Genomic DNA, 27,738 nt, shown 5'->3' with positions numbered 1-27,738 from the left:
AACAGGTCTGCTTGATAAGATGAGACCATCTGTAATGGTCTCTAGCCAAGGCAATAATATTATGGTGTAGCTTACTGATAATATCATGGATGGTTATATTTTCCTTTTGGTCCCCCAAAAGACCTATGATACATTCCCACAACCTGTGATAATTCTGTCAAGTGCAATTCTGGCTTGCTCAACTAAGATGAAAATGTGTCACTTTTTTTGTATATAGTTGGCAAACTGGAACACTCCAGGGTATAAATCCTCACATAACCATTGAAGATTGGTTAAGGCCATTGGTAGGTTATTCAGAGAATACATTCCTCTTAAAACTTTTTATTACGAAATTTTCAACTGTTTTCAAAAGTAAATGCATAATGTAATGAACCTTCCTTCACACATGACCCAACTTTAGCAGTTAATCAGCTGTGGCCAACCTTATTTCATCTATACTCCCACCACTTCCCACCTCCCACTATCCCCAGTTATTTTGAAGCAAATTCCAGACATCATAAAATTTCAAGAGAATACTTTTCTTGACAGGCTGTCCCTGATGAGTGAATCCCTTTGTTATCTGAGTAGGATTTGGGGATGGGCCATTTTGGCAGAAGCAGATTACATTGATTATTGTTTGGGTACTTAAAAAGCATTAATATTCTCTTTTACAGTCAAAGACACCAGCTTTGGTATTTGAATATATCAATAATACAGATTTTAAGGTGCGTATACTTTTCTTTCTGGCATGGGGTTAACGGGGTGAGGGGGAGGTGGTGATAAATATTGTGTACTCCAGAACCCAAGGGGCAGGGCTGTCATTGATGAGAGGAGGAGATAACAAATTGGGTTCCTTAAAGCATGAGCGCAGGATGCAGAAAGTGGCTAGGGTTCTTGAATTAGGTGAAATTACTCATCACCCTTTGCCTTGCTTACTCCAGGAGTAGCTGCTTAGCTGGGTCTAAGCTCGTGCCTCATCTGTAACACTCTTGTTTTAGACAGCATAGCTTTAGTTGTATGTTAACTTTGACTTTTGTACAAAATCTTACTTTGCCGAGAGGAAGGGATAGACTGATACAAGGCTCTTGTGAAAAGAAGCAATGCATTGTATTCAGTGCTGTCAGATAGCGAGTGTGTGTGTGCACGTGACGTACAAATAAATGATTCAGGAAAACCAGACTCAGTGCTTTAGAAGAGCCCTATCTGGGTTTTTTACATTTTCTTATAATGTAAATTATTTTAGACATTGAAGTGTTCTTTTAAAATCATGGTTTTAAACTGGTTTTTCACAAATTTTATAATTTCAAGATTTTGGGGGTTAGGCATACTAGACATGGTGGAAACCCCTTTTTAGCACGTAATTTAAAAACCAATATACAAACAAAATAGTAGCGTTGATTTTCAGGGGCATTTGGAGGACTTGTAGTTGATTGTAACTCTGTCAGTGAGTAAGAGACTTGTGATTTTGTTGTGACAGGAGCTAGAGACAAAACTAAATCAGCAGTTGAAAGATGTTGGTATCAGGAGGGATGGTTCTGGGTGAGAGTAAGAGAACCTTATTCTCACACCTAAATTTTTTTTTTTTTTTTTTTTGAGACGGAGTTTCACTCTTGTTGCCCAGGCTGGTGCGATCTCGGCTCACTGCAACCACTGCCTCCCGCGTTCAAGCGATTCTCCTGCCTCAGCCTCCCGAGTAGCTAAGACTGCAAGCATGCACTGCCACCCCCAGCAATTTTTTTTTTTTTTTTGTATTATTAGTAGAGACGGGGTTTCACCGTGTTGGCCAGGCTAGTCTCGAACTCCTGACCTCAGGTGATCCACCCACCTCTGCCTCCCAAAGGGCTGGGATTATAGGTGTGAGCCACTGTCCCGCCCAGCCTAATTTTTCTTAATCACTCTAAAATGACTAAAACAAGGTTAGTGAAAAGTAAGCAAAAGAAGATATTTTGACTTATAAAACAAGGAAGTTTTATGTGTAGTATATAGCACTTCCCACATGTGACAGATTTTCTTGTTAATATGATTCCTTACAGGTGAAATTAGCAGTGAACTCTAAAGAACGGGGTGTAAATTTTTTCATTCAGCAGCATAACAGCGCTTAGCTGGTATGGTACTATGCCGATATGTGTAGCTGATCCTATGAATCACCCACATTTATCCTGGTATATGTGAATGGGAATGTGTGTGCATGTCTTAGAAAACCAGATAGTCTTTAGTGAAACCAAGTATTTTCCTAATGTAAAAATTGAAAGGCTTATGTGAATGGAACTTCATAGTGTAATTCCCAAAGTTTTAAATGCCTGTGCCTCGTTAATGAGTTTTTACCAATTGTCTAGCTACACGTGTAAAATTTCACCTCAGCGTTTTGTGGTTTTTTTTGTTGTTGTTTTTTTTTGAGACGGAGCCTTGCTCTGTCACCCAGACTAGAGTGCAGTAGTGCAATCTCGGCTCACTGCAACCTCAGTCTCCCAAGTTCAATCAATTCTCCTGCCTCAGCCTCCTGAGTAGTTGGGACTACAGGCGTGCACCACCACGCCCAGCTAATTTTTTTTTTTTTTTTTCGTATTTTTAGTAGAGACGGGGTTTCGCCATGTTAGCCAGGATGGTCTCAATCTCCTTACCTCGTGATCCACCCACCTCAGCCTCCCAAAGTGCTGGGATTACAGGCGTGAGCCACCGCGCCCAGCCCATTTTCTGTTTCTTGAAGTGGCATCTGCTCTGTTGATTTAACAACTGCTGAAGATCAGTTAGTGGGAATTCTAATTTCTTAGAGAAATTCTCTCTCGGGTCTTAACCCTCAAAGGGGATGTTTCATACATTCTCTTGTAGCTTTCTTTAAAGAGATTACGGGAAATTAATGTTTTTTTGAGGCTTGCATGTCTGAAATCATTTTTATTTTGTCCTGCCAATTAATGTATTTGCTAGAGTATAGAATTGTAGGTTCTAATTCATAATGTCCTCGATTTGGAAGAGATTGTTCCAGTATTACCACTGAAGCCATTCTGGTTTCATCTTATGTGATGGTTTTGTTTTTGTTTTTTTTCTCTGGAAGCTTTTAGGATTTTCTCATTTCCAGTCTTCTGAAATTTCACGATGACGTGCCTTCATATGGGTCCTTTTTATCTTTTGTTCTGCATACTTGCTGGGCTTTTTCCCCTGTGTTTTGGAAAAAATATTTTTAATGTTCTTTGATTTTTCTCCCCTTTCTTCTTTGTTCTCACTTTCCAGAACTCATTCAAATGTTAGACTTCACATCTTACAGCTCCATTTTGGTCTCGGAACTTTTTAAAATAGTATCCTGTTCTTTTATGTTTTATGTAATACCTTCTATTTTCTCACTAAGAATATTGTATTTTTTCCCTTCATACTTTTTCTCTATTTTTCTTTGTGTGTGAGTTTTTGTTATTTGTCTCTGAAATATCATGGTTTTTGAATGTCTGCTCATTGCTCTAAAGAACCATCAGCCCCTGTCTCAAGGATGCAGGCTTGGCTGCTGGTATCTTAGCCTCAAGTTGAGGAGAACCATGGGGAGTGTTGTGCAGACTTCACCTAAATCTCCAGTTTTCAATGTGGTATCTTAAACTCATTTTCCCATTTCCAGTGCACTCTGTTTGCTCTCTTAGACCAACATCGGAGGTCGCCTGTCCTGAGCCTCTCTGAGGTTGTTCAGTTTGAAGCTGTTTGCCTCTGGCTCCCCTTTCGCTGTTGGCAGAGACATGTTTTCCAGCTTCACAATGTTGTTTCTCCTATCCCTTAGTTCTTACGATTTAATCTCCCTGCCCCTTTTACGGTTATTTTAGAGGAGTTTCAGGTAGAGCAGAGGTGTTTGATCTGCCTTGTTTAACTGGAGGTCCCCTTTGAATGTTCAAGCCATGACATTTTAGTCAAGAGATCATTAAATATCAGATGGCAGATGTGTATTTTTGAAGAGCAAATCATGGCAGGAAAATTATATTCTTTTCCAGATAGGCAGGCCACAAATAGAAAATCATTTAGTTCATTGTCGTGATGTCCTTTACTCTTTTTATTTTGTCCTGTGTCCGTCTTATTAGGAAAGTTTGTCTTTTTTATCTTTTTAATTTTAGTGTAAAGTATATTAACAACTGGTTTTAAGGGTATCACCCAGAGAGTTTTTGTCCCTGGTTAATACGAGGGTGAATTAACAGTGATGCAGCCCGCAGCCCATTCTTTTCAGTATTTTATATTGGTGCAATGGATTATAAATTTTGATCTATAATTTTATTTTGTCATAGGGTCCTTCTCTAAATTTGGTATCAAGGTTATACTATACAAGATAGATTGGGTAGCTTTTCCTCTTCCTATTCTCTGAAAGTTTATATGAGATAGGTATTATATGAGTAGATGTCTTTCAGGGGTGGGAGGAAGACTTTGAACCATACTTTCCTTTTTAAAACAGGTTAAAGTTTATCCCGGTTTTCTGTCTCTTCTTGAGTCTATTTGGCTAATATATATTTTATTTACTTTCAATTTGATTGACACAAAGAATTCTCTTAGGACTTAAAAACTATTGTTGACTGGTCACAAAAACAAAACAAACAAACAAAAACCTCTGGCGTATCTGTAGTTATCCTTTCCTTCACATTTTTAAGTAGTATTCGTGCCTTTACTCCTTTTGTTTTTAAATCAGTCTTGCTAGAGATCTCTTATTAATCCTTTAAAAGAACCAGCTTTTTGGTTTTATTGCTCAGTTATTGTTTTTGTTTTTCTCTTTCTGCTTCTATCTTACATTTCTTCTTCCTTCAACTTTGTTGGGCTTTCAGTGGTTTTCTTCTTCATTTCTTGAGTTGAATTAAACTCATTGGATTCTGTTTTTCCTTTTCTTTTTTGTTTTTTTTGAGACGGAATCTCACACTGTTGCCCAGGCTGGAGTGCAGTAGCATAGTCTTGGCTCACTGCAGTCTCCACCTCCCAGGTTCAAGCGATTCTCCTGCCTGAGCCTCCTGAGTAGCTGAGATTACAGGTGTGTGCCACCACGGCCAGCTAATTTTTCTGTTTTTAGTACAGACGGGTTTTACCATGTTGGTCAGGCTGGCCTTGAGCTGCTGACCTCGTGATCCACTTGCCTTGGCCTCCCAAAATGCTGGGTTTACAGGTGTGGGCCACTGTGCCAAGCCTTGATTTTGTTTTTCTTCACAATACACGTGCTTAAGTTTGTACAACCCTAAGCATCATTTTACCTGCATCCCGTGCTTATGGAACTCGCTTCTGGATAGTTTTTAAACTAGAAGTGCAAACTGGAACATTGTGAATTTGCATTTTTCTCCCCAGACTTTTTACTTGGAAAATGGGAAAGAATAGCATAATCAGTATATATCCTTCACCTAGATTTACCAGTTGTTACTGTTTTGCCACATTTGCAGTTATTTCTCTCCCTGTCCCCTAACCCTGGCTTTTTTTTCCTTTTTTTTTTGAGACAGAGTCTCGATCTCTCACCCAGGCTGGAGTGCAAAGTCTCGATCTCTTACCCATGCTGGAGTGCAGTGACCTGATCTTGGCTCACTGTAACCTCCGCCTCCTGGGTTCAAGCGATTCTCCTGCCTCAGCCTCTTGAGTAGCTGGGACTACAGGCATGCCCCACCACACCCAGCTAATTTTTTGTGTTTTTAGTAGAGACAGGGTTCCACCATGTTGACCAGGCTGGTCTTGAACCCCTTACCTCAGGTGATCTGCCCACCTTGGCCTCCCAAAGTGCTGGGATTACAGGCTGAGCCACTATGCCCAGCCTCTCCTTTCTGTCTCTGTTTTATCTTTTTGCTGAGTCATTTTAAAGTAAGTTGCAGACATCATTATGATACGTCACTTGTAAATATGCTAGCACTGAAACTAGGCTGTTTTCCTGTGCAAACACAATACTCTTAGTACACCAAAGAAATTTAGTATTTATACAATAGTGCCATCTAAGATAAGTTCATACTCAAAAGTTTCTCTATAATTATTGTTTCAGTAATATTCTTTATAGCTGTGTGTTTGTGAATGTATGATCCAGGATCCAGTTGAATTTTTTAAAAGTTTGATTGCACTATGTTCAGAGAACATGACCTATATAATGTTAATTATTTGGAATTTGTTGATGGTTGCTTTGTAACTTTAGTACATGATCATTTTTTATGCCAAGTGTGTTAATTTAGTTCAGAATTATGGCCTACTAATTTTTTTTCCTTGTATTTCACTTTATGGTAGAGGTATTGGTTTGGTCAGTTTCTCCTTAAAATCAGCAGTTTTTATGCTTTATATATACCGAAACTGTAATAAAGATATTTTAGAGGCCGGGCGCGGTGGCTCAAGCCTGTAATCCCAGCACTTTGGGAGGCCGAGACGAGCGGATCACGAGGTCAGGAGATCGAGACCATCCTGGCTAACACGGTGAAACCCCGTCTCTACTAAGAAATACAAAAACTAGCCGGGCGAGGTGGCAGGCGCCTGTAGTCCCAGCTACTCGGGAGGCTGAGGCCGGAGAATGGCGTGAACCCAGGAGGCGGAGCTTGCAGTGAGCTGAGATCCGGCCACTGCACTCCAGCCTGGGCTACAGAGCAAGACTCCGTCTCAAAAAAAAAAAAAAAAAAAAAGATATTTTAGAACAAGACAAAACTTCGAAACAAATGAATGAGAAAAGTTGGTCTCTAAGAGTTGGAATGAATAATTGTAGCAACCTCCCATACTTAAAAGTGTCTCAGGCCAGGTGTGGTGGCTCATGTCTATAATCTCAGCACTTTGGGAGGCTGAAGCAGGCAGATCGCCTGAGGTCAGGAGTTAGAGACCAGCATGGCCAGCATGGTGAAAGCCCATCTCTACTAAAAATACAATAAAATTAGCTAGGTGTGGTGGTGCACGCCTGTAGTCCCAGCTACTCGGGAGGCTGAGATTGGAGAATCACTTGAACCCGGAGGGGTGGAGGTTGCAGTGCACAGAGATCATGCCATTGCACTCCAACCTGGGCGACAGAATGAGACTCCATCTCAATTAAAAAAAAAAAAAAAAGGTGTCTCAAGAGAAGCTAAGGTACTATTTTGAAATATTAAAAAACAAAGGGATTTCAAAAAGACATGCCAAATGGGCTCCATCCTAAGAAGCTGGTAGAATCATATTGATATTTGGAGAATTTCTAAATCATGTAGAGGTAAATCACCACTTAGTAGATAATGTGAGGCCTTGTTAATTCTGTTAGAGGTTGAGTTTACAGACTAAACAGTTATCTTAATTGGGGAAATAAATTGTACTTTTATATTACATCATGTATGTTATTATAGGTCGTTAACATTTTGTCATTTCCTTATAGGGAAATAGGTGACATTTTCAGGGGGATTTGTAATAACTTTGATCTGCTTGATTAAAGATTTACTCTACTTCCTTAAATTTCTAGAAACGTGGACCTCGGTTTTATTCTTTAACTTAAGGGTTACATGTAAACAATTCTTAAACTGGTGACTGCCACAGTAAATACCTCTTTTGCTTGGACTTTATATATCCCACCACTTTTTCTTCTCTCTACACATGACAGGGATTTATGGGCATGGACTGAGCTGTGTATATTAGGGAATGTGCACACACTGTGTGGCTTGAGAGTTTGGTGTGTTGGTGATTCCCACATCTGGCAGGTGACCAGAGCTGCCTGGGAAAGCTTTCTTATAAAGTGTGAATCTTCTGAAGGTCATGGTTGGAAATGGGGTCTTCGAGTCTGGGCTCACGGTGATGCAGCTGAATCGCATTGGAGTCTGAACAGCTGGGTGTATGCTTACGGTAGTAGTGAGGCCCACCTGTGGCCATGCCTTTGTGAGTGTCTGTGGTTTTATACCATGTAGGCCCTGAGTCTGATGACCAAATTACAATTTCTGCCATTCTCCTTCTCAGACTTTTTGGAGCTAATTAAAAGGCCCAGGAAATTTCCACCTTTTAAGTCATTTTTTGAAAATGTAAGCAAAGCTGACTTCCTGCCAGCATTTTGCAGTGGATTGTTTAATAATGTTCTCCCCATAGCTGGCTAAGAAGAAGGGAGGGTAAGTGTGGTTCTTGTGACGTTTCTCTTTCTAATGTGTCATGGACTCTTGGTACTTCTATTTCTTGAAAGACTGCTTCTGTTTTGTTCCATTGACTGTGAACATTGTGAAAACATGTATGCAAGACAGAGCTGCCATACGTGATGTTTGGTGTATGAAGCGCCTGCTCTTCTGCTGTGCGAGGACTTCGCATGTGGTTGGAGTTCAGTGTAGGAAATGGGTGTGGTATTGAGTGAGTTGTTCAGTGGGCCCTTCGCATACTTGGGTGGTGGGGAGAGTTCAGAGATCTTTTATCACCAAATTTGATGACTCTGCCACCAGCCACTGTACCTGTTTCTCCCCGTCATGTGTATGCCACGAAGCACAGGGAATGTTGGCGTGAGACTCTTGGGGTCTGGACAAAGCACACAGCAGAATGAGGAATCACCTTGAGAACCTGAGGTTACCACCAGTCCCTGTGTGAGGAATGTTAACTCTGGGGATGCTGTGTTCTTAATGACGTCCTGTGCACAGCCACGTTGGAGAGTCAGTGGCATGGAGATAGAGAAGGGAGGTATCATTGTCAGCTCTGTAGAAAGCAGACAGGTTGGGTTTGGCTTTATAGGCTAAGGTGGAGCAGGGCTAGAGAGGGAAGCAAACATGGGCTTGTTTTGTCAGAGCTGGGGACTTCTAGGGGTGCAGTGAAGAACAGAGCTACAAAAGTCGGAGGAAGCCAGACTGTGGACCCTGCATAGTCTTGAATTCTAGGCCCTGGCAGTTAAATGTTACAGACAGATGTAGTTTGGTCTCCTCCTACCCAGAGATCATGAGAAGTGAGGGTGAATGGCAGTCAGTCACTTGGGACTTTGTAATATCTTAGGCCTAAACACTAGTGTACAACTGGTGTCTTTTGAATTAAATTGTTAATGGTTTTTGTAGCTAGAAATACTGTGTTGACAGTCCAGAGACATTTATTTTTATGGCTTGCACTGTTTATACAGATGCATGGTGTAGGTACCACATGGTGAGGAAAGCCTTCCACAGATAAAAGTCCTAATAAGATAGCCCATGTTAGTTTTTTGGAAATAAAATATTCCAGCCCTCTAAGGGTTAGAAAATTTGATCTTTTCTCTTTCATAGCATATTTATTGACTTGAAGTTCAATTTAGCATAGTCTCTGTGAGGGATTTCCTTAACTCACAGAGGAGGCACTGCTTTGACACCCAAGAGATGGAATCTTAAGCCTCTGTCTTTACATTCAAGCTGTCAGTGTGCAGCCAAGTCCTGGCTAAGAAGCCTTCTTGCAGCAGAGCTGGGAGAAGAACAAAAAACTTGGGTGTGTGTTATGTAGCTGAAGCTCTCCTGAGTAGAGGTGGTGGCTTGTTGGTGCTGTTCTGCCTGAATGGGGGTCAGCTGCAGCCAGGGCCAGCCACCCAACCCCACAACACCATGTACTGGCCTGTGCATTTCATTCCCTGTGCTGCCCTAAGGTTGATGAAATCAAATATTTTTCCTAAGCTGGAAGAGGGAATTACTCTTACCTAAAGGGGGAAACTTGAGAAAGCAAAGACCTGGTATTCTTAGAAAATGTTAAATTTTGTTCTCGGCAAATTTGATGTTTTTATTAAATTTTTTTGAACATTATATGTGGATCAAAAATATAAAATGGTAGACAGTGAAAAGCCTCTTTCATTCCCCTGTATTCCAACTGCCTATTCCTTTACACATATATACATGAAACTAGTTTTTATTACTTTCTTCTATATCATTTTTGCAGATGCAGAAAATGTGGATGTATAGTTTTATTTTCCCCCCATTACACAGACATATTGTATATACACTGTTCTGTGTTCCCTGGAGAGATTCCCTACATTGCTTGTGTCTCTCTCCCAATAGAAGAACAAGAGAAGTTTAATAAAGGTGTGTTTCTTAATTTTATAGAAAGTGTGGATTGCGAATTGATGGGAAAACAGATTTACATGGATTTGATTGGGTATCAAAGATAATGAGAGTTCCTGACAAGGGTTTATGATGCTTTTAATGAAGCTTGTAGCATTACTGTATTCTGACTCTTAGAAATTTTTTAAAAACTCCCAGTGAGTGGGTCTTTGGATTATCAATAATGAAAACTTCCATTTGTCTATCAGTTTGGCCGGTGATCGTTTTTGATACCCCTGTCTTTTTTCACTCCTAAAACATCAGTTGTTGCCTGTGAAATGTTCTTTTTTTCCAGCCTGGAATTGGTTTCCAGGGAGCAGAGGGTATAGATTTTTTTGTAAGCTCTTGCCATCTGCAAATGCTATAGCACCTCCTTTTTCCTCATTTCTTTTGAGAACAGCCTGTCTCGCCACTGTTTTACCACAATAGCCCATGAAGTTCTTCAGAGCTCTGCCATCCACTCAGAACCCACTTCTCTAGAATATACTGTGGTGTTAGAGTGGGGTTAGTTTTCTTGATGTTCAATAAGAATGTGAAGACAGACAACTTAGACTTCACAATGGTGTAATTGTGGTTAATAATTGTAATTGGCAACATCACAGAGCATTAAATAGGAAAGATCTGAGTTGGCTTAAATGTTTTTCTCCCTTGGAATTCCTTCCTTTTTTTGTGATTAAAATATAAAACCTTCATCTTTAGTCTTCCCATTTATTTCAGATCAGGTAGTAAAAACGTCATGGGATTCCTTAGTCACATAAATATCAAATAAGCTTAGAGAATGGCCTGCACTTAGGATGACAAGATGCAGTGAGACTAAATTAACTTTCTGTTTTCTGGACTCTGTTTCAGCAACTCTACCAGATCCTGACAGACTTTGATATCCGGTTTTATATGTATGAACTACTTAAAGTAAGTGGTATTCATAAACTGTTAATTTTTTCAGGCCTGTTCATTAAAAGATAAGTTTTTGAGAAAACAAAGAGAACTCAAGCAGAATGTTTCTTGATACCCAGAGGATTTAGTGAAGTTTTTAAACTTATACTGAGGCCTCCATCGAAGAATCTTCACATAGAAACTTTCCAGTGGAACTGACAAAAAAGTGGCCAGTCAGGGGGTACCAGGAGCATTATACCTTAGAACCTCCCATAGCTCTTTTTTGGTCCATGTGTTTTCTCTTTGCTGCTTTATTCTTCCTGTGAATATAACAAATCACCCCAAACTTAATGACTTTTAAAAAATGATTATTGTTTCTTATAATTCTGTGAGTTAGCCAGGTGATTCTTTAGGTCTCAGTTGACTTGACTGGGGTAGGATGGTCCAGGATGGCCTCATTCACAATCTAGGACCACAGCTGGAGCTGCAGGGATAGCTGAGGTCTCATCCTCCAGCCCGTGAAGTCCATGCTGCTTCCCATGGTGGTCCTCCTGGGGTTTCTAGCGGCAGAGAGAGGGAAACCTCAATGTATAGGCACTTTTCAACCCTCTACCTGTGTCATATTTGCTAATACCCTATTCTCCAAAGCAAATCACATGGCCAAGCCTAGCTTCAAAGGGTGGAAAAACCGACTCCACTTCTTGATGGGAAAAGCACTGAAGTCATATTGTAGAGAGACATGCCTACAGGGGTGGCAGGCATTTGCAGCCATCTTTCCTTGCCATGTGTCGTCATCCATTTGCATGAGTCTTCCTACCCCTGTAGCCCTGGCTCGTTAATGCAGGGAGAAGTGATGGGTAGAATGTCTAAGAGACTTACTAACCCCAAGCACAATGAAATTTGAAGAATTACTGGTTGGTGGAGGAATGATCATTTTGTTTGTCTAGATAAACACTTAAAGGAATGCTCAATTTGTAAATTGGAATACACCCATGGGTCCTAGATTTTTGTGTCATGGATCACTAAGAACCTAGAGAAAACTGAACTCCTTCCAGAAATGCTTGTATTAATATGCAGTCTTGCGAAAAGTTTTAGGGTAGTTGTAGATCTTAAGAACAGTTCTATGAAATGAATGTGTTTTTATAAGAACTTGTACAAACCACTTTTTTTTAGAGAAAGCTGAGGTGGTGGGTTTAAGGTTCACTCTTATGACTAATGGGCCTTCCTTTTTGTCAGTAAGATCAGAAAGACAAAAAAAGATCGAGCTTGATTTATCCCACCTTTCTCCATGTCTTCTCCAGACTAAAATTGAAGCATTGGTGTGGATAAAATTTGCAGTGCCAGGATCCTGTGAACTGTCAGGCTAGCTCCTTTCCTGGAGGTGCTTCCCGAGTAATCCTATGCACTCTCACCCCATGAGAGCTACAATTCAGATCTCACAGTTGGTTATTTTTAAGTAAGGTGGTATTGAGATTTTGTGTTATTTAACCATCAGCCAAAGCTAAAGTTGTTTAAGCCAGCTTGCCCTTAGGTCCCATAAAGACATCCAACTAATGCAGGTCTTCCCAAGTGGACATGTGGGTGTCGCTCAATGTCTGATGTCCTTTCTGCTTTCTGGAAGTAGCAGCTAGGCAGTAAGGGCATGTACTTATTTTTGCTAATGAGACATAGAATCCCAGATGAAACTTGAAAAATGTCTTTCATGCTTAATAGTCAGAAACTGTACCAGATTTTAAAACTGAAATAATTCCCCAAAGAATTTCAAAGCATGTCAGTAACTCCATAGGGAGTCCGACTAGGAAACTTGGCAAAAGAATTAATTACCTTACTGTATTTGTTCAGTCTTTGCTTTCATTGAGTATTTTTCCCATGCCAGGTATTGTGGTCTTAATTAGTTTATTCCTTTGGACAGAGTAGGCAATATAGCAGAATCAACACTTGGTAAATTTTCTCTGAAAAGAAAAAATAGGAGTGGGGAAGACTAAATATTTAACTCCTTTGAAAATGTAGAAATAACTGAGGCTGAGGGCTGCAGTGTGATGACTCAGTGACTCAACCAGATCTCCTGATTCAGATTCAGGGAGGTCTGCCCACGACCCCTGGTGTCATAAAGCACTGCCACAAAGGCACTTTGGAATCTTGCTACAGTTATTATAAAACAGAGGAAAAAAATTGAAGTAGAATTTAAGCGAATTAAATAAATCTTAAATGTAAAGTCTTTAGGATGTTTGTGTATGTAAAACTCTCACCCAGACTTACATAGGACGATGATATCCAGTATAGTTAGTAACCACTGCCCATAGGTAAATTAAGTAAAATTTAAAATTTAGTTGCTGGCCAGACTTAGTGACTCACACCTGTAAATCCCAACGCTTCAGGAGGCCAAGGCAGGTGGATTGCTTGAGCTCAGAAGTTCAAGACCAGCCTGGGCAACATGGCAAAGCCCTGTATCTACAAAAAAAAAAATACATATATATATATATATATATGAATATGTATAAATTAGCCAGGTGTGGTGGTGCATGCCTATGGTTCCAGCTACTCAGCAGGTGGAGGTGGGAGGATCCACTTGAGCCTGTGAGGCAGAGGTTGCAGTGAGCTGAGATCATGCCACTGCACTTTAGCCTGGGCAACAGAGCAAGGCCCTGTCCCAAAAAATAAAATAATAAAATAAAATTTAGTTCCCTAATCACACTAGGCACATTTCAGGTGCTCGGTGGCCTCATGTAGCTAGTGGCTACTGTATCATAGCATGCAGGAATAGAATATTTCCGTCGTTGCAGAAAGTCCTATTGGACAGGGCTGGTAGAGGATATTGTGAACGTCCTGCAGGGCTCTCTTGTGTTCTTCTGTTCAGTGTCTCCTCTGAAGATTATATCCTTATATGTATCCCCATAGTTTAGTAGTGCCTGTTCTTGATCTTCAAATAACAAGCAATCTTTATTTTTTTATTTTTTTGAGACAGAATCTCTGTCGCCCAGGCTGGAGTGAGGTGGCACGATCTCGGCTCACTGCAACCTCCACCTCCCAGGTTCAAACAATTCTCCCGCCTCAGCCTCCTGAGTAGTTGGGATTACAGGCGCGTACCACCACACTTGGCTAATTTTTTATTTTTAGTAGAAATGGGGTTTCACCGTGTTGGTCAGGCTGGTCTCAAAACTCCTGACCTCATGATCTGCCCGCCTCGGCCTCCCAAACTGCCGGGATTACAAGTGTGAGCCGCTGCGCCTGGCCATAACAAGCATTCTATATTGTATACTCTTGGTTCAAGGAAAAGCACAGATCGGGGGAGCTTATTCCTGGAATGCTAATCCCAGGGCTCATTCTCTGGCTTGTGTACTCCTCCAACATGAAGAAGTCCACTCCAGTGTCCTTGAGAGTCTAGTTTATTGCTTCTCATCCAGGTCAAGCTTGTCCCCCAGGGGACATTTGGCAAAATCTGGAACCATTTTTGGTTGTTACAACTGGTGGGGGCTCTACTGGTAGGTAGAGGATAGGGATTCTGCTTGAGGAGTATTTCGTTGACCTTGTGTAGGATTCAGGTGCTTTTAAGCTTAGCCAAAGGTCCTGAATTTGAAGTTTATGAAGATAGTTATTATTTTAGGCAAGGGAGATTTAGAAGCAAATTTTTATGTTAAAAAAAATAGAGCTTAACAATCTAATAAATGATTGAAAGATTTGAATCACCATTTCTCCAAAGAAGATTTAGAATGGCCAATAGACACATAAAAAGATGTTCCACTTCATCACTCATTATGGAAATAAAAATCAAAACCACATGGAGATACCACTTTATGCCCACCAGAAAAGCTGTAATCAAGTTGAACAATGACAGGTGTTGATGAGAATGTGGAGAAACTTAAACCCTCAGGTTGCTGGTGGGAGTAAAAGTGATGCAGCCACTTTGGAAGATAATTAGGCAGTTTCTTAAAAGTTTAAACACAAACTTAGCATACAACCCAGCACTTCCACCCCTAGGAATCTACCCAAGGGAAATTAAAGCATGAGTGGAAACAACCCAAATGTCCATCAGTAGTAGTGGAATACCACTCAGCAAGGAAAAACAACTTGGATGAATCTCAGAAATAGTATACTGAGTGAAAGAAGGTAGACGAAGCACTATACGTGTATGATTTCATTTATGAATGTGCAGAAAAGGCAAATCTATACCAGCAAATAGCAGGTCAGTGGTTGTGGGCAGGGCACGGAGGGATTGGGAGAAGTTAGGAGAGGGGATTGACTACAGACAAGCTCAAGAAAAACTTTAGGGGTGGAGATGTTCTAAAACTGGATTGTGGTAATGGTTGCACAGCTCTTTAAATTTGTGAAAAACCATTATATACCTAATATCTGCATATCAATCATCTTATACAAAGCAGTTTTCTCCCTTGGAGTAATAATGTAATGATCATTCCTTTTTTTTTTTTTTCTTTGAGACCAGCTCTGTTTCCCAGGCTGGAGTGCGATGGCGCCATCTCGGCTCACTGCAACCTCCGCCTCTCAGGTTCAAGCAATTCTTGTGCTTTAGCCCCACAAGTAGCTGGGACTAGAGGCGCCCACCACCTCGCCTGGCTAATTTTTTGTATTTTTAGTAGAGATGGAGTTTCGCCATGTTGGCCAGGCTGGTCTTGAACTCCTGACCTGAAGTGATCTGCTTGCCTCGGCCTCCAAAAGTGCTGGGATTACAGGCGTGAGCACCATACCTGGCCTCGTAATGATAATTCTTAAAGGCTCGGGGATTGTATTAAGGAAAATACTAATGCTTGGTCATCCAGAAAACCCACGTGGGACCTTTGTGTACAAAATAAGCCATATTGAAAGATGTATTTGAATGTCATTCTTCATGTCCACATAGATGCTGGTCTGTCCTTTGAACCATTATGAGAGGTGACTCCAGTGAGGTTCCAAAGTCTGGTTTATCATCCCACACACACACCACCCCCCTCCCCACTGCCTGCCTTTTTTGCCCAGGCTGGAGTGCATTGGCACCATCTTGGCTCACTGCAGCCTCCACCTCCCGGCTTCAAGCAGTTCTCCTGCCTCAGCCCACTCAAGTAGCTGGATTACAGGCGTGCACCACCACACCCAGCTACCTTTTGTATTTTTAATATAGCCGTGTTGCCTAGGCTAGTCTCGCACTCCTGACCTCAAGTGATCCACCCGCCTCAGCCTCCCAAAGTGTTGATTGCGAGATTGTGCCACTGCACTCCAGCCTGGACAACAGAGCGAGACTCCATCTCAAAAAAAAAAAAAATCTTCCTCCTAGCCCTTGCCGTTCCCTTCATACCCTCTCTCTACTGGCTATAGTATGCCGAGAGAGCAAGGGGTGCCTTCTGAAGCACACTTTTTTAAATCTTTCAATACAGGCAGCAAGCTGCCCCTTGGGGGACTGTATTCAAGTCAAGGTGTCACAAATAATAAGACTGTGCTTGCATTGGGGGATGGTAGTGGGGTTGCTTACTATTATCTGTGCTTTCTTACCTAATAGGCTCTGGATTACTGCCACAGCAAGGGAATCATGCACAGGGATGTGAAACCTCACAATGTCATGATAGATCACCAACAGAAAAAGGTACCATTACAGCCAGGCAGCAACAAGCTTGATTAAAAGGCTTAGAGCAGACCAGAAAGCTGTCCAGTGCCCTGAAGGTTTCTGTAGACCCATGGTGGGTTTTTGGGCAAACTTTTGTTACTGTGATTTTTCCCATCTCCATTGTCGATTTCTACTTTGTAAAGCGTAGTACACAAGGAAAGTAGACGGTTTAAGTATAGTGGCTAACTATAGTCACTTGTTTTATTTTGGTCATAGTTTTCTGAAGGGCCTCAGAAAGAAATTACAGCTGGTGATTTCTGCTTCATTTCTTGATGACCTGCAGACCAATCTGCCTGGCCTTAAAAGAACACTTAGGTCCCCCCTATTTTTGATATCCATCTCTGTTGGCCCTAATCAGTGAGTAAATGGATCATCTAGTAGTAGACAAATAAATCATTGGAGCAGTGCTTCAGTCCTGGAGTGGGATGTGTCCCCCCAGCCCTTTCACTGACGCCTGGAGCTTATAACAAAAAGCTATGAATAATGGGAGAATGTGTTACCAAATGTAACTGCCTACAGTTTCTGAATGTAGGCAGAAAAAAAGGTTGAGCTCTGTTGATCTAGAGAGAGGAATGAACCAGGATAATTTAAAATTTTTTCAAAAAGCATTTCAAGTGCTCTACTCTAAAAATGACCTCTTGCACAGTTGCTGAAAATGTCATCTTTAAGCCAGTGCACCTGCTCACATTTTTTGTGTGGACAAATGATTGTTACCTAATGTGATGTGGCCTTGTTCTAAGGCATAGGCCCCTAGAAACACTCCTTTCACATGTTTTTTTCTGTCCTGTTTGTAGCTGCGACTGATAGATTGGGGTCTCGCAGAATTCTATCATCCTGCTCAGGAGTACAATGTTCGTGTAGCCTCAAGGTACTTCAAAGGACCGGAGCTCCTCGTGGACTATCAGGTAAACTTGTTTAGCAGAGCTACTCTGGGCTATTTATACTTGCTTAGGGCTTTTTCTGATTTGCTGTTTATCTAGTCAGTTTGGATACACTCAAAACCCAGCCATTATTTCACCCTAAAATGCTAATTTTAGTTTTTTCTTAGCTAGTTTTTTGGGGGACAGAGAAGTTTTTAAATCTAAAATATCTGTAAAGATTAAATGAAGACTAGAAATTCAGATCAGAACATTTCTAGGAGCCAGAAAGTTAAAAAAAAAAATTTTTTTAAATAATCTACGGCCATACCACCCTGAACATGCCCAATCTCATCTAAAAAAGAAATTTATATCAGAAAAATGGATTTCTACTGCCCTTGGCTGATGGGTTGTCCTTATTGCCTTAGATGTATGATTATAGCTTGGACATGTGGAGTTTGGGCTGTATGTTAGCAAGCATGATCTTTCGAAGGGAACCCTTCTTCCATGGACAGGACAACTATGACCAGGTGAGCAAACACAATCTGGTTCTTACTTATTTGGGGGTGAATGCCAAGAAAATAGCATCCGTAGATAGGAATACTATCCTTGAGCCACTAAATGTCACTCAGTGTCTACATATGAGCTTTTCTTCAAGATAAAGATTGCACAGAATTTTGTGTTTGCCAGGTCGGCAGAAGTAGAGGCAGATAATGCTATCTGTGCCAACCTTCCAAAGTGAATGTGAAGAAGTCAGGCACCTCCTTGTCTCATAAAACTAGATTTTAGCCATTAGATTGTGATGCCCTGTACTTGTCCATCTGTAGAAGATTATTATAAGTTGTGTTATTTTAAAGGCAGTTTGGAAATTTGCATTCATGTGAACTTCTTGTCCTTGGGTCTGCCTGCCTGCCCTGGACTCGTGTTTGTACCTGGTCCCTAGAGGGTTAGTGGTGTGGAAGTCTTCTGATTCTTTGGTAAAGCGTCCTCATGGGCTCACAGTATGTTCTGAGCTCAGTGATTTGGTCAGTTTGTTTTGTGTTTCAGCTTGTTCGCATTGCCAAGGTTCTGGGTACAGAAGAACTGTATGGGTATCTGAAGAAGTATCACATAGACCTAGATCCACACTTCAACGATATCCTGGGACAGTAAGTAAGAGAAAGAGTGCTTTACCTTACCCCGTTTCAGAAGTGGAAAGGTTAGCCAAAATCACTTTCTTTTCCTGTTCTAATTACAGTAAAATGGAAATAGCCGTCTTTTTTCCTATGCATGTTTTCTTTTAACTTATTGAGATATTTGGGCTTTATGTCTTTTAATCATTTTACTTCTCTGAGAGATAACCTATTAGTAGAAAAGATAAAACAAAAATCATAATGTTACAGAAAAAAGTTTTCTGGTACAGCATAAGCTTCTTTTTAATGGCCAAACTTGGAGAGCGATGATTCTTTCAATAAGAGACTTAGTTTTTTTTATTTTATTTTATTTTACTTTATTTTATTTACTTCATACCTCTTCAAGGTGGAGAGACTTACAATTTCTTCTTGTTCTCCGTAATGGTTTTTCTATACAATAGCAAATTTTAAAGTACATTGAGTTTTCAGGTACAGTGCAATAATGTTGAGAAGTAAACAGTTTGTTAACAGTTTTCAAACGGTATTTTGTGTAACCTCGCTGTTCCTGAGGCTAGCCCTGGGAAATATATCTGCTGACCGATAAAAATTACCCACTGTTGGCCGGGCGCGGTGGCTCAAGCCTGTAATCCCAGCACTTTGGGAGGCCGAGACGGGCGGATCACGAGGTCAGGAGATCGAGACCATCCTGGCTAACACGGTGAAACCCCGTCTCTATTAAGAAATACAAAAAACTAGCCGGGCGAGGTGGCGGCGCCTGTAGTCCCAGCTACTCAGGAGGCTGAGGCCGGAGAATGGCGTAAACCCGGGAGGCGGAGCTTGTAGTGAGCTGAGATCCGGCCACTGCACTCCAGCCTGGGTGACAGAGCAAGACTCCGTCTCAAAAAAAAAAAAAAAAAAAAATTACCCACTGTCCTGCATGCCACCCAGAATTGACTAAAAGCCTACCGCATAAAAAATAATCTAGAAAGGTTCCACATATTCTAAATCAGATATTCAGATATAGAAGTTTTACCTAGTTGTGTTTATCTAATCACAGAGCACCATTGTGTTTCAGGATGCTATGCTGTAACTATGGGGCAGTAAGGCAGGCACCAGTTAGAGATTTAACAAGCTTGTAATCAGTACATTGTTCTAAGATTTTGTTGGCTTTAGCCCTAGTAGATAAGGATTCTTGTTGAATTTAGTCTCTGATTACTGATGTTTCATTTTTCTTCTCAGACATTCACGGAAACGCTGGGAAAACTTTATCCATAGTGAGAACAGACACCTTGTCAGCCCTGAGGCCCTAGATCTTCTGGACAAACTTCTGCGATATGACCATCAACAGAGACTGACTGCCAAAGAGGCCATGGAGCACCCATACTTCTGTGAGTCTCCAGGCACTGTGTTCAGGGAGTCATTCGTTCAAGAGAACAAATCTTCCACTCTTTATCTTTGAGACTAGTCAGGAGAATTCTAGGGTATTTGGATTGGATTATTCCAGAATTTGATCTCATTTATTGTAGATGATTGAAACAACTTTGTAGATCCGTTTCTTGATCACCAAAGGTGTTTGCTTATTCTCTGAATGTATCTCCCTTGAATTCAGGCTGTTTGACTACTCCCTGTTACCCTGAGTTAATGGATCACAAGTTTCTAAAATTTGTTTTCAAACGTATATATATTTGTGTGGAAACCTAATTGAAGATTATTTCTCCCTTCAGAAAACTAGTAATTAGTTAAAAGTAGTAAGATAACCATTGTATATTTTGAAAGAAGGAGATGAACAGATGGATGGATGAAAGGAATTTGAGGAAAGATAAATAGGTATGGAGAGACCTCACTGAAATCCTGACTGAACTGCTCACTTAGAAGTGTGTGCGCATTCACTTTGTGTGGTTGCTTATTGTTCTGCATGTGTATGGTTCTTTCCACTGATAATATGTGTTTCAAATAAACTTCCTGTTGTTATCAGTCTCCTTCCTGGGGAGCATGGCGGCTGAGAGACTTACCTCAGTTCGCTTTCTGAATCAAGATGGAAACATTCAACACTTAAAGTCGTTGTCTCTGGCTTAACCAATATGCTGTCTTTCCCTCTCCTTTGATTTCCTCTGGAGATGAACTAAATTCTTGCCTGAAGAATGTGTCGCTGTGGTCTTGAGCCTGTGGCCCGTATGCATAAGGGAGACCACAAATGGAAAAGCCTTCAGCCTTCTAGACCTCAGCCCCAGGGAACTCAGATGTCCCCACTCCAGTGTCTGGGACAGAAAGCTGGTTTTACCCGAGTTAGATCAAATTAGGAATACTGATGTTTATGACATGTCATTAATGATCTTTCTGCTTTTCTGAATATATGTCATACTTCAATTTAAAAAATTTCAAACTACGGTTGCTTAAAATGGATAGGTCTTCTAATGGCTCTTTTTACTCGCCTTTCCTTTGAAGTGCTTATTATTCTACATGCTTTGAAGAAATTAGGGATTAGAGATGATATTAGTATTGAAAGAAAATAAAAAAGTAGAAATTTTGAACAGTGGGAAATTAGGGTTTCTATGCCTCTTAGCAGTTGAGTCTGTACTCTGAGAAAGTATAAGAGTTGACTGCAATAACGATTCCCCTGATCATTTCTCAGTGTTTGGTTTTTATGTGGCTGGAATTCCGTGATTTCCGTCTCCCCTGTTGCCCCCCTGACCCTGGCTTGCCCATCAGTCTGTCTCACTCTCAGTTGAAAGGGTGGGTTTGCCATGGGCTTCTCTCAGCATTCACTACCCCGATTGCCTGACTTTCCTCCTGCTTTCTTGCAGACCCTGTGGTGAAGGAGCAGTCCCAGCCTTGTGCAGACAATGCTGTGCTTTCCAGTGGTCTCACGGCAGCACGATGAAGACTGGAAAGCGACGGGTAATGCGGCATTGATGCTTGCCAATAAAACCAACCAACCAAACACAAACCTTGAAGGAAAACTACAGTGTGATAAAAAGAAATTCTTATCATTCCTTCTAAATGCAAAGAAGAGTAAAGACCTAAAAGTCTGTCAAAAAGCAAGAAAGAAACTCCCCAGTGCTAGTCTCCAGGGAGCTGTCACTGTGGCAGCATGGGGATGTACCTAGTTCAGGATCTGAAGGAGCTCTGCCTTTGGAATGCATGGGAGATAGAGACTCGGAGTTGTTGTACATTTACCTTTGTTTAACAGGGCACCACTGTTGAATTAACCCATTCAGTCAACAAGCTCTGAATGTCTGACTTCCTATCTATTCCATGGTGGTCTGGGTTTCCTTTGGTGAAATTCAGGCTCAAGTCTTAGCGAAATGTCAGCAGTCTATACTGACACACCAGCCTCATTTACAAAAAGGAGATATTAAAACAGTGACAGTATTTTTTTTAAGCTCTTTACAAATCCATGTTTTATGTATTTTTTTATGACATGAGCTCTCCAGGAAATGTACCTCATCCCTGCAGTTTTCCTCCAAGTGGATTCATTTGGGAGCAAACTGCAGTCACTTTCACAAGAGCCCTCTTTGATGTCAGGAGGGATCACGAAACCTTACAATGCCATGAACTGGTCCGTGGGTATCATCAAAAGTTCCATGCTAAGTGCATAACTTGGAGCTCACTATAACCTTTGTTGATTTGCCTTACCATAAAATCTTGTTGCTATTTTTTTGTTGCTTTTTCTGTTTTTTTTTTTTTTTTTGGCAGCCTTGTAAGAGAACGTCACCATTTCCCAGCACATCCCTATGTGTGCGCCTATTTTAATACACCTCTCTGAAACAGAGACCTTTTTGTTCACAACCATAACTAAAGCTGGAAAGTCAGTCTTCAGGCAAGGCGAGGGAGGAAAACATCCCATTAGAATTTTTTCAGGAAAGACCGAAAAAGATATCCCTCTCCCACCTCCTTTTATCCCCATGAGGTACAGTTTCCCACTGTAATATGCATTTGTGAGTTCTGATATGTGATTCATTTATGTGATGGCAAAGATAAGTCTGTCTTGCATGCAGGTACTAGAGTTGTCTGGGCAGGGTCATCTGAAACTCAAGCAACTAAGAGGAATATACAAGGGGCTTGGGGAAGAAAACGGTGCTCCCGGAGCAAGTGTTGGATCCATTGTGCAAACCTTCATGTTAGCAGAGAAAGCTAGAGTTTGTTTAAACAAAAATAGGGCTGATTTCATTTGGGGGACTCAGCAGCAACATGGTTTGTAGGCAGTCCCCTCATCCCAGCTGCAGGGCCATGCCACAGCTCTGGGGACTTCACACACCTAGGCTAGAACTAGAGGTGTCTACCACATCACCCTTTAGGATTTCTTTATTAACTATTTAATAATGCCATACATTTTTATAAGGTTAGATTGTTTGTTTGAAACATTTGTTTACATTCCATATTCCAATAAAATCTTATTGGTATTGGTAGCAGGTCCTATCTCTAAATGTAGATTCTATTTTTGTCGTTTGGTCTGTGGGAACTTAAAATACAAATGAATCTCTTCTCTTATTATAGAGTTGAGTTTATAGAGTAAAAAATAAAAAATAAGATCCCAAAGCCAAGAAATGCATTCAGTTAAGGTTCTCATACCAATGCTGCCTGCTTGCATTGCACATGCTGTATACTAATGTAAACATTTGTTCTACCTGAAAATCAAAAGCAAGATGTGAGCTCTCGGCTAAACCTATATTGATATGTCAGGCAGCAAAACTCAGTGTTTTGGATTATCAAAAGCCTTCTAATGTGCCCTTGTAGGCAATCCTGAAGCATTGGTTATCATCAGGGAGATGTGCCACTGCGTGTCTTTCCTGCTCCCCCTCCAATCTCCTTTATCACCCACTCCTCAGCCCCCCCCCCCTTTTTTTTTAAGTTGCCTGTCTGGACCAGGCAAGTGGAGCCTGCTGGAGGGTCTTGGTGAAGCGGTAACCCCATTCCTTTCCCGTGGGTCCCCCAAAGGTAATAAAAAAGTACCTGGAGGAGAAGAGTCAGGTGATTGACCTCTGCCTGTCTCTCTGACGGTGATGTAGGTGCAGACACCACCTGCCTGCCTTGTCCTAGGGTTTTGTAACTGCAACTTTGACACAGGCATTCTTCTTTTAAGCACACAGCTTGCTTTTGCAGCACCTGGACTTTTACCTCTCTTCATGCCTTAGACTTAGACCATAACTGGGCTTGAAATGCTCACCCCTTCCTGGGTCTGGTCTTGGCACCTACGCCATTCTTTTCCAAACTGAAGTGAGTCCAGTTTCAGACCGTCTCTTTTCCTGTCTCCAAAAACCATTTTTGTTTCCAAACCTAGCTTCCCCAAAAATTTAAGACTATTTACCTAGATTCGGAGATGGTCTTGGAGAGTTCCAAAAGGAGTGTGTGTGTGTCTGTGTGTGTGTCTGTGTGTCTAATATTTAGACTAAACCATGGTAAATGTACGCACCCAGTATCTTTTTCAGTTAGCATATTCTTTCTTAAACTCATCTCAGTACTTTTCATTTGTTTGCTTCATTATCTTAAACAGGTTAAAAGTGCCTATGATAAGGACTTAATTATTTCCTAAAGAAAAGCAAAAAATGTGGGGAACAGGGTAGTGTTATACTATCATCTCAGGTACTGCCTATGTTCAAGAACATAGACCTGGTATGGTGAGAACAAAAGGTTCCTATGCCAAATCCAGATGGCTATATCATTTGTTGGCTACAAGTGAGCCTAACTAACTGCAAGGTTTGCTTCTGCTGAGAAATCCCATGGTGAGAGTAGAACTCATGAAGTGCTGAGTCACATTTGCACCTCTGGTGTGGTGGCAGTTCACTCTCCCCTGGATGCTGTCAGCTGGCCTTGCTTTCGTCCTATCCCTGTAGGCAGGGTAGGTGGCTGGGTAGGAGAAGCTATTGAGTGTATGATGCAGACCAAGCTTTCCCGGGCCTTCTCGTCAACTAGAGAAGTGCTGATGTCATTCATTGAGGCACTTAAACACCAGTCACTCAGCCGGGCCTCCTCCCAGACATTCTGTAACATGTCAGCACTCACAAGGTTTAAAGCAAATGTGTTCCCTTGCAGAGAGGAAGGTGCTCTCAGACTGACAGATTAGAGGAGACAGACAAACTCGTAATCGTTGGGGACTTGAAGAGAGTGGCTAGGGGAGGGGCTGTTAAAAGGGACCAATAAGAAAAACCATCTAAAGGTAGCTCTTGAGGAGGAAATGTACTTCTTGAGGGGATAAATCAGAGGGTACCAAGTTTATGTTCTGGAATGCACCCTGGGGAGGGCGCTGCCCGCTGGATTGGTCCCAGTGGACTGAAAGGTGGTGCTCTCGAGTCAGGTGCTGAGTCCTGGAGAGAGCTGAGTGCTGCGGGGCTCATGGTCTGTGCCTACTCAGGGAAATGACTTAGGTTCTCCCAGGTGCTCTGTTGATAAGGATGGAAGCAGAACTACTTTGAGACACACGCAACAATTGGAAGAGTTTTTTATATGAACTGAAGCAGATCTAAGAGAGCCCAGTTAACAGTTTCCTTTAATGCCAGTTCAGATTAAATGATTACTTTAGGAACCTGTGTTACTGTGTGAGCACCCACAGGAACAAGCAAACTTATTTCCTACAAATAAACGAGGGGATAATAACTGATCAGAGTCACAGTCGTTTCAATATAAACCCTTCCAAAAGCAAAAGCAGGGACCACATGAGCACACAAGAAGCCAAAGTTTGTCAGTGACCTTAATAAATTAAGACTGAGTAACATCCTGCCTTTAGAAAAAAATAACCCCACAGTGGAGACCAGGGCAGGGGAGGTGGCAGAGAAGCATCGGGCCAGATCAACCGCTAATAACATGCTTCTAAGCTATGTGGATGTGTAAATGGAAACACCCCCAACTAGGTATTGTAGAGGCTGGAAAAAGATGTGATGGGATTATACAGGTGTTGCATATTTTTGTGTTGAGACTCAACAATGTGCTACAAATGTGATACTTAACCCTGAACTGCATGTATTGGGGATTGTTTTTTAAAAAGAAAAAGAAACTTTGAATCAATAAATTAACAGTTTTTCACTTGCTGGCTCTTCTTGCTGTAAATGGTGACTAAGAGGTTGGGACAGAAATCTTGACAACTAGTGGAAAACTTGGATAATCTTCAAGGACCATGGAGCCTTCTGTTTCCTTCTGTTTGCAGAAAAGCAACACTGCCTGGGTTATGATCCTTTACAAGTGACTACTTCAGACACAATTGGCCACCTCTTTGTATCACTGGATGACTGATGTATGATTTATGTGCTGCTGCCCTTAGAGGGAAGAAAAATGCCATGTTAAATCCTGTTTTCTTAAATAAAAATGTTGACAATAACCAGCTTTCCCAAGTGGGAGACAAAACTATTGCTATGAGGACCTTAACTTGTATTTCCTGTCTCTTTGGGGAGTGGGGAGGCATAAACGTTGAACTCCAAAGATGTGTGTTACACTTTGATGTGAAAACTTTCCTTTGGCAGAAATGGGGCTAGAGTGGTGTCCTGGTGGGAGTGCTCCGTTTTTATGTACTTGCTTCTGAGACGCGCCACTCAGACACCTGCTTCTTGGGATTGACTGTTTTAGTGCATGACTTTAACCTTGTGGCCCGGTGTTCTGCCTTTGTGAAACACTCTCCCTAGCCCCATTCCTTGCAGCACAACGCTATTATTTGGCAGGTGGTGGTGTCTTTAATTAGTGTAGTTTCTTCTCACTGATCCTCTGAAGTGGAGTGCTTGGAATCAGCTGAAGTGTTTAAAGGCAAATATAGTCATTTCTTTCTTAACCTTATGCACCACGCAGCCCTTCTCAAATACTACGCAGTGGAACCCTTCCTTTACCCAAACAAAGTTTTCATGAAATAATTTTGTGTGTGTGACAGCTTCCCCGGTGTACAGTCCTTTCTCAGTACTGTAGTGCTGTTCTGGGAGGCACTGCTTCTAGAATTCCGCTGCCGGCATCTCACCACCCACTTGCTCTGCTGGACCTGGAAGGAGAAATGAGGTTTTCAGGCCATGCCAGGCAGCTAGCTGTTTCCAGGGGAGAGTTAAAAATATTTGAGCTCACTTACTGCTCTTTGTTTATTAGTGGATTCAGCCCTTTTTCTGAGTAAATACAGACCCCATCTTAGTTCTAAGACACCTCAGATAATCAGGTCAGGTCTGAGGGGGACCTAGAGCTGACTGCTGAATTTGTAGCTTGACTGGCACAGGATGGTCAAGAGTCTCTGAGCCTTCTCCATCAGCGCCCTGGACCCGAGGGATGGGGTAGGGTAGAAGAGTGGGTCACAACACACATGGTGCCCAGAGCACCCTTCCTGTGACAGAAGGCCATGCTAGAGACCATCTCTGTCATGATAATCAGAAGAGGAAGGCAGAGGGTACTGTTGGAAACCTGAACTCAGCGAGTTCTCGCAGGGTTCTCCACCAAGTGGCATGGGAAGGCCGAGCTTGCATTCTAGCGCAGGCCCTCCCGCACATGGAGGCCTCCCCTCGCCCGCTCAGGTTGATTAATGACGTCTTTCCCTCCTCCCGTCTCTTTCCCCAGGTCTGTTGCGGTTCTCCCACTTTTCCATAAGCAGAACAAGAACCAAATCAAACGTCTTAACGCGTATAGAGAGATCACGTTCCGTGAGCAGACACAAAACGGTGGCAGGTTTGGCGAGCACGAACTAGACCAAGCGAAGGGCAGCCCACCACCGTATATCAAACCTCACTTCCGAATGTAAAAGGCTCACTTGCCTTTGGCTTCCTGTTGACTTCTTCCCGACCCAGAAAGCATGGGGAATGTGAAGGGTATGCAGAATGTTGTTGGTTACTGTTGCTCCCAGAGCCCCTCAGCTCGTCCCGTGGCCGCCTGTTTTTCCAGCAAACCACGCTAACTAGCTGACCACAGACTCCACAGTGGGGGGACGGGGGCAGTATGTGGCATGGCGGCAGTTACATATTATTATTTTAAAAGTATATATTATTGAATAAAAGGTTTTAAAAGAAACGTATGGAGAGTTTTCAGTATGGAAAGGGTCATGAACTGAGACTTGTGACTCAGGACGAGACAAAAGTGCATTTGTGCCAGGTTCTAACCCGATGAAGCAGGGGAGGTCCCTGGGGCAAGGCGGGCCAGGTTTCATTTTTGTTCTTAGACAGGGTCTTGCTCTGTCACGAGGCTGGAGTGCAGTGGTGCAACAATAGCTCGAGCACTACAGCCTCGGCCTCCTGGCCTCAAGTGATCCTCCTGCTTCAGCCTCCTGAGCAGCTGGGATTACAGGTGGATGCCACCACACCTGACAAGTTTTAAGTTTTTTTGTAGAAACAGGGTCTCGCTATGTGGCCCAGGCTGGTCTCAAACTCTTGACTCAAGTGATCCTCTCTCCTTGTCCCCCTAAAGTGCTGGGGCTACATAGAGGTGTGAGCAACCACACT

The 27,738-nt window shown here is 41.9% G+C and overlaps 1 protein-coding gene across 6 annotated transcripts in view; it reads left to right on the top strand.

The window, feature by feature from the left end:
- CSNK2A2 (casein kinase 2 alpha 2) overlaps window positions 1–27,310 on the top strand; it is a 41,324-nt gene extending 14,014 nt beyond the window's left edge. The window contains exons 4-12 of one of the 6 annotated variants that reach the window (XM_005592089.4): window positions 654–704; window positions 10,761–10,820; window positions 16,273–16,356; window positions 17,172–17,282; window positions 17,663–17,764; window positions 18,282–18,382; window positions 19,586–19,734; window positions 21,151–21,244; window positions 26,864–27,310. In XM_005592089.4, the coding sequence (XP_005592146.1) occupies window positions 654–704; window positions 10,761–10,820; window positions 16,273–16,356; window positions 17,172–17,282; window positions 17,663–17,764; window positions 18,282–18,382; window positions 19,586–19,734; window positions 21,151–21,227 (735 nt within the window). In that variant the 3' untranslated portion in view covers window positions 21,228–21,244; window positions 26,864–27,310. Of the gene's footprint in view, window positions 1–653; window positions 705–10,760; window positions 10,821–16,272; window positions 16,357–17,171; window positions 17,283–17,662; window positions 17,765–18,281; window positions 18,383–19,585; window positions 19,735–21,150; window positions 25,685–26,863 lie in introns of those variants that run through there. The other 5 variants (XM_045382547.3, XM_074027133.1, XM_074027135.1 and 2 more) reach the window with 5 other exon arrangements.
- Window positions 27,311–27,738: the final 428 nt, after the last annotated feature.

This window comes from Macaca fascicularis, chromosome 20, assembly GCF_037993035.2.
Source record: "Macaca fascicularis isolate 582-1 chromosome 20, T2T-MFA8v1.1".
In the NCBI taxonomy this organism is placed as follows: domain Eukaryota; kingdom Metazoa; phylum Chordata; class Mammalia; order Primates; family Cercopithecidae; genus Macaca; species Macaca fascicularis.
The sequence above is the reverse complement of the archived record's forward strand: the minus strand, read 5'-3'. Positions and strand labels throughout refer to the sequence as shown.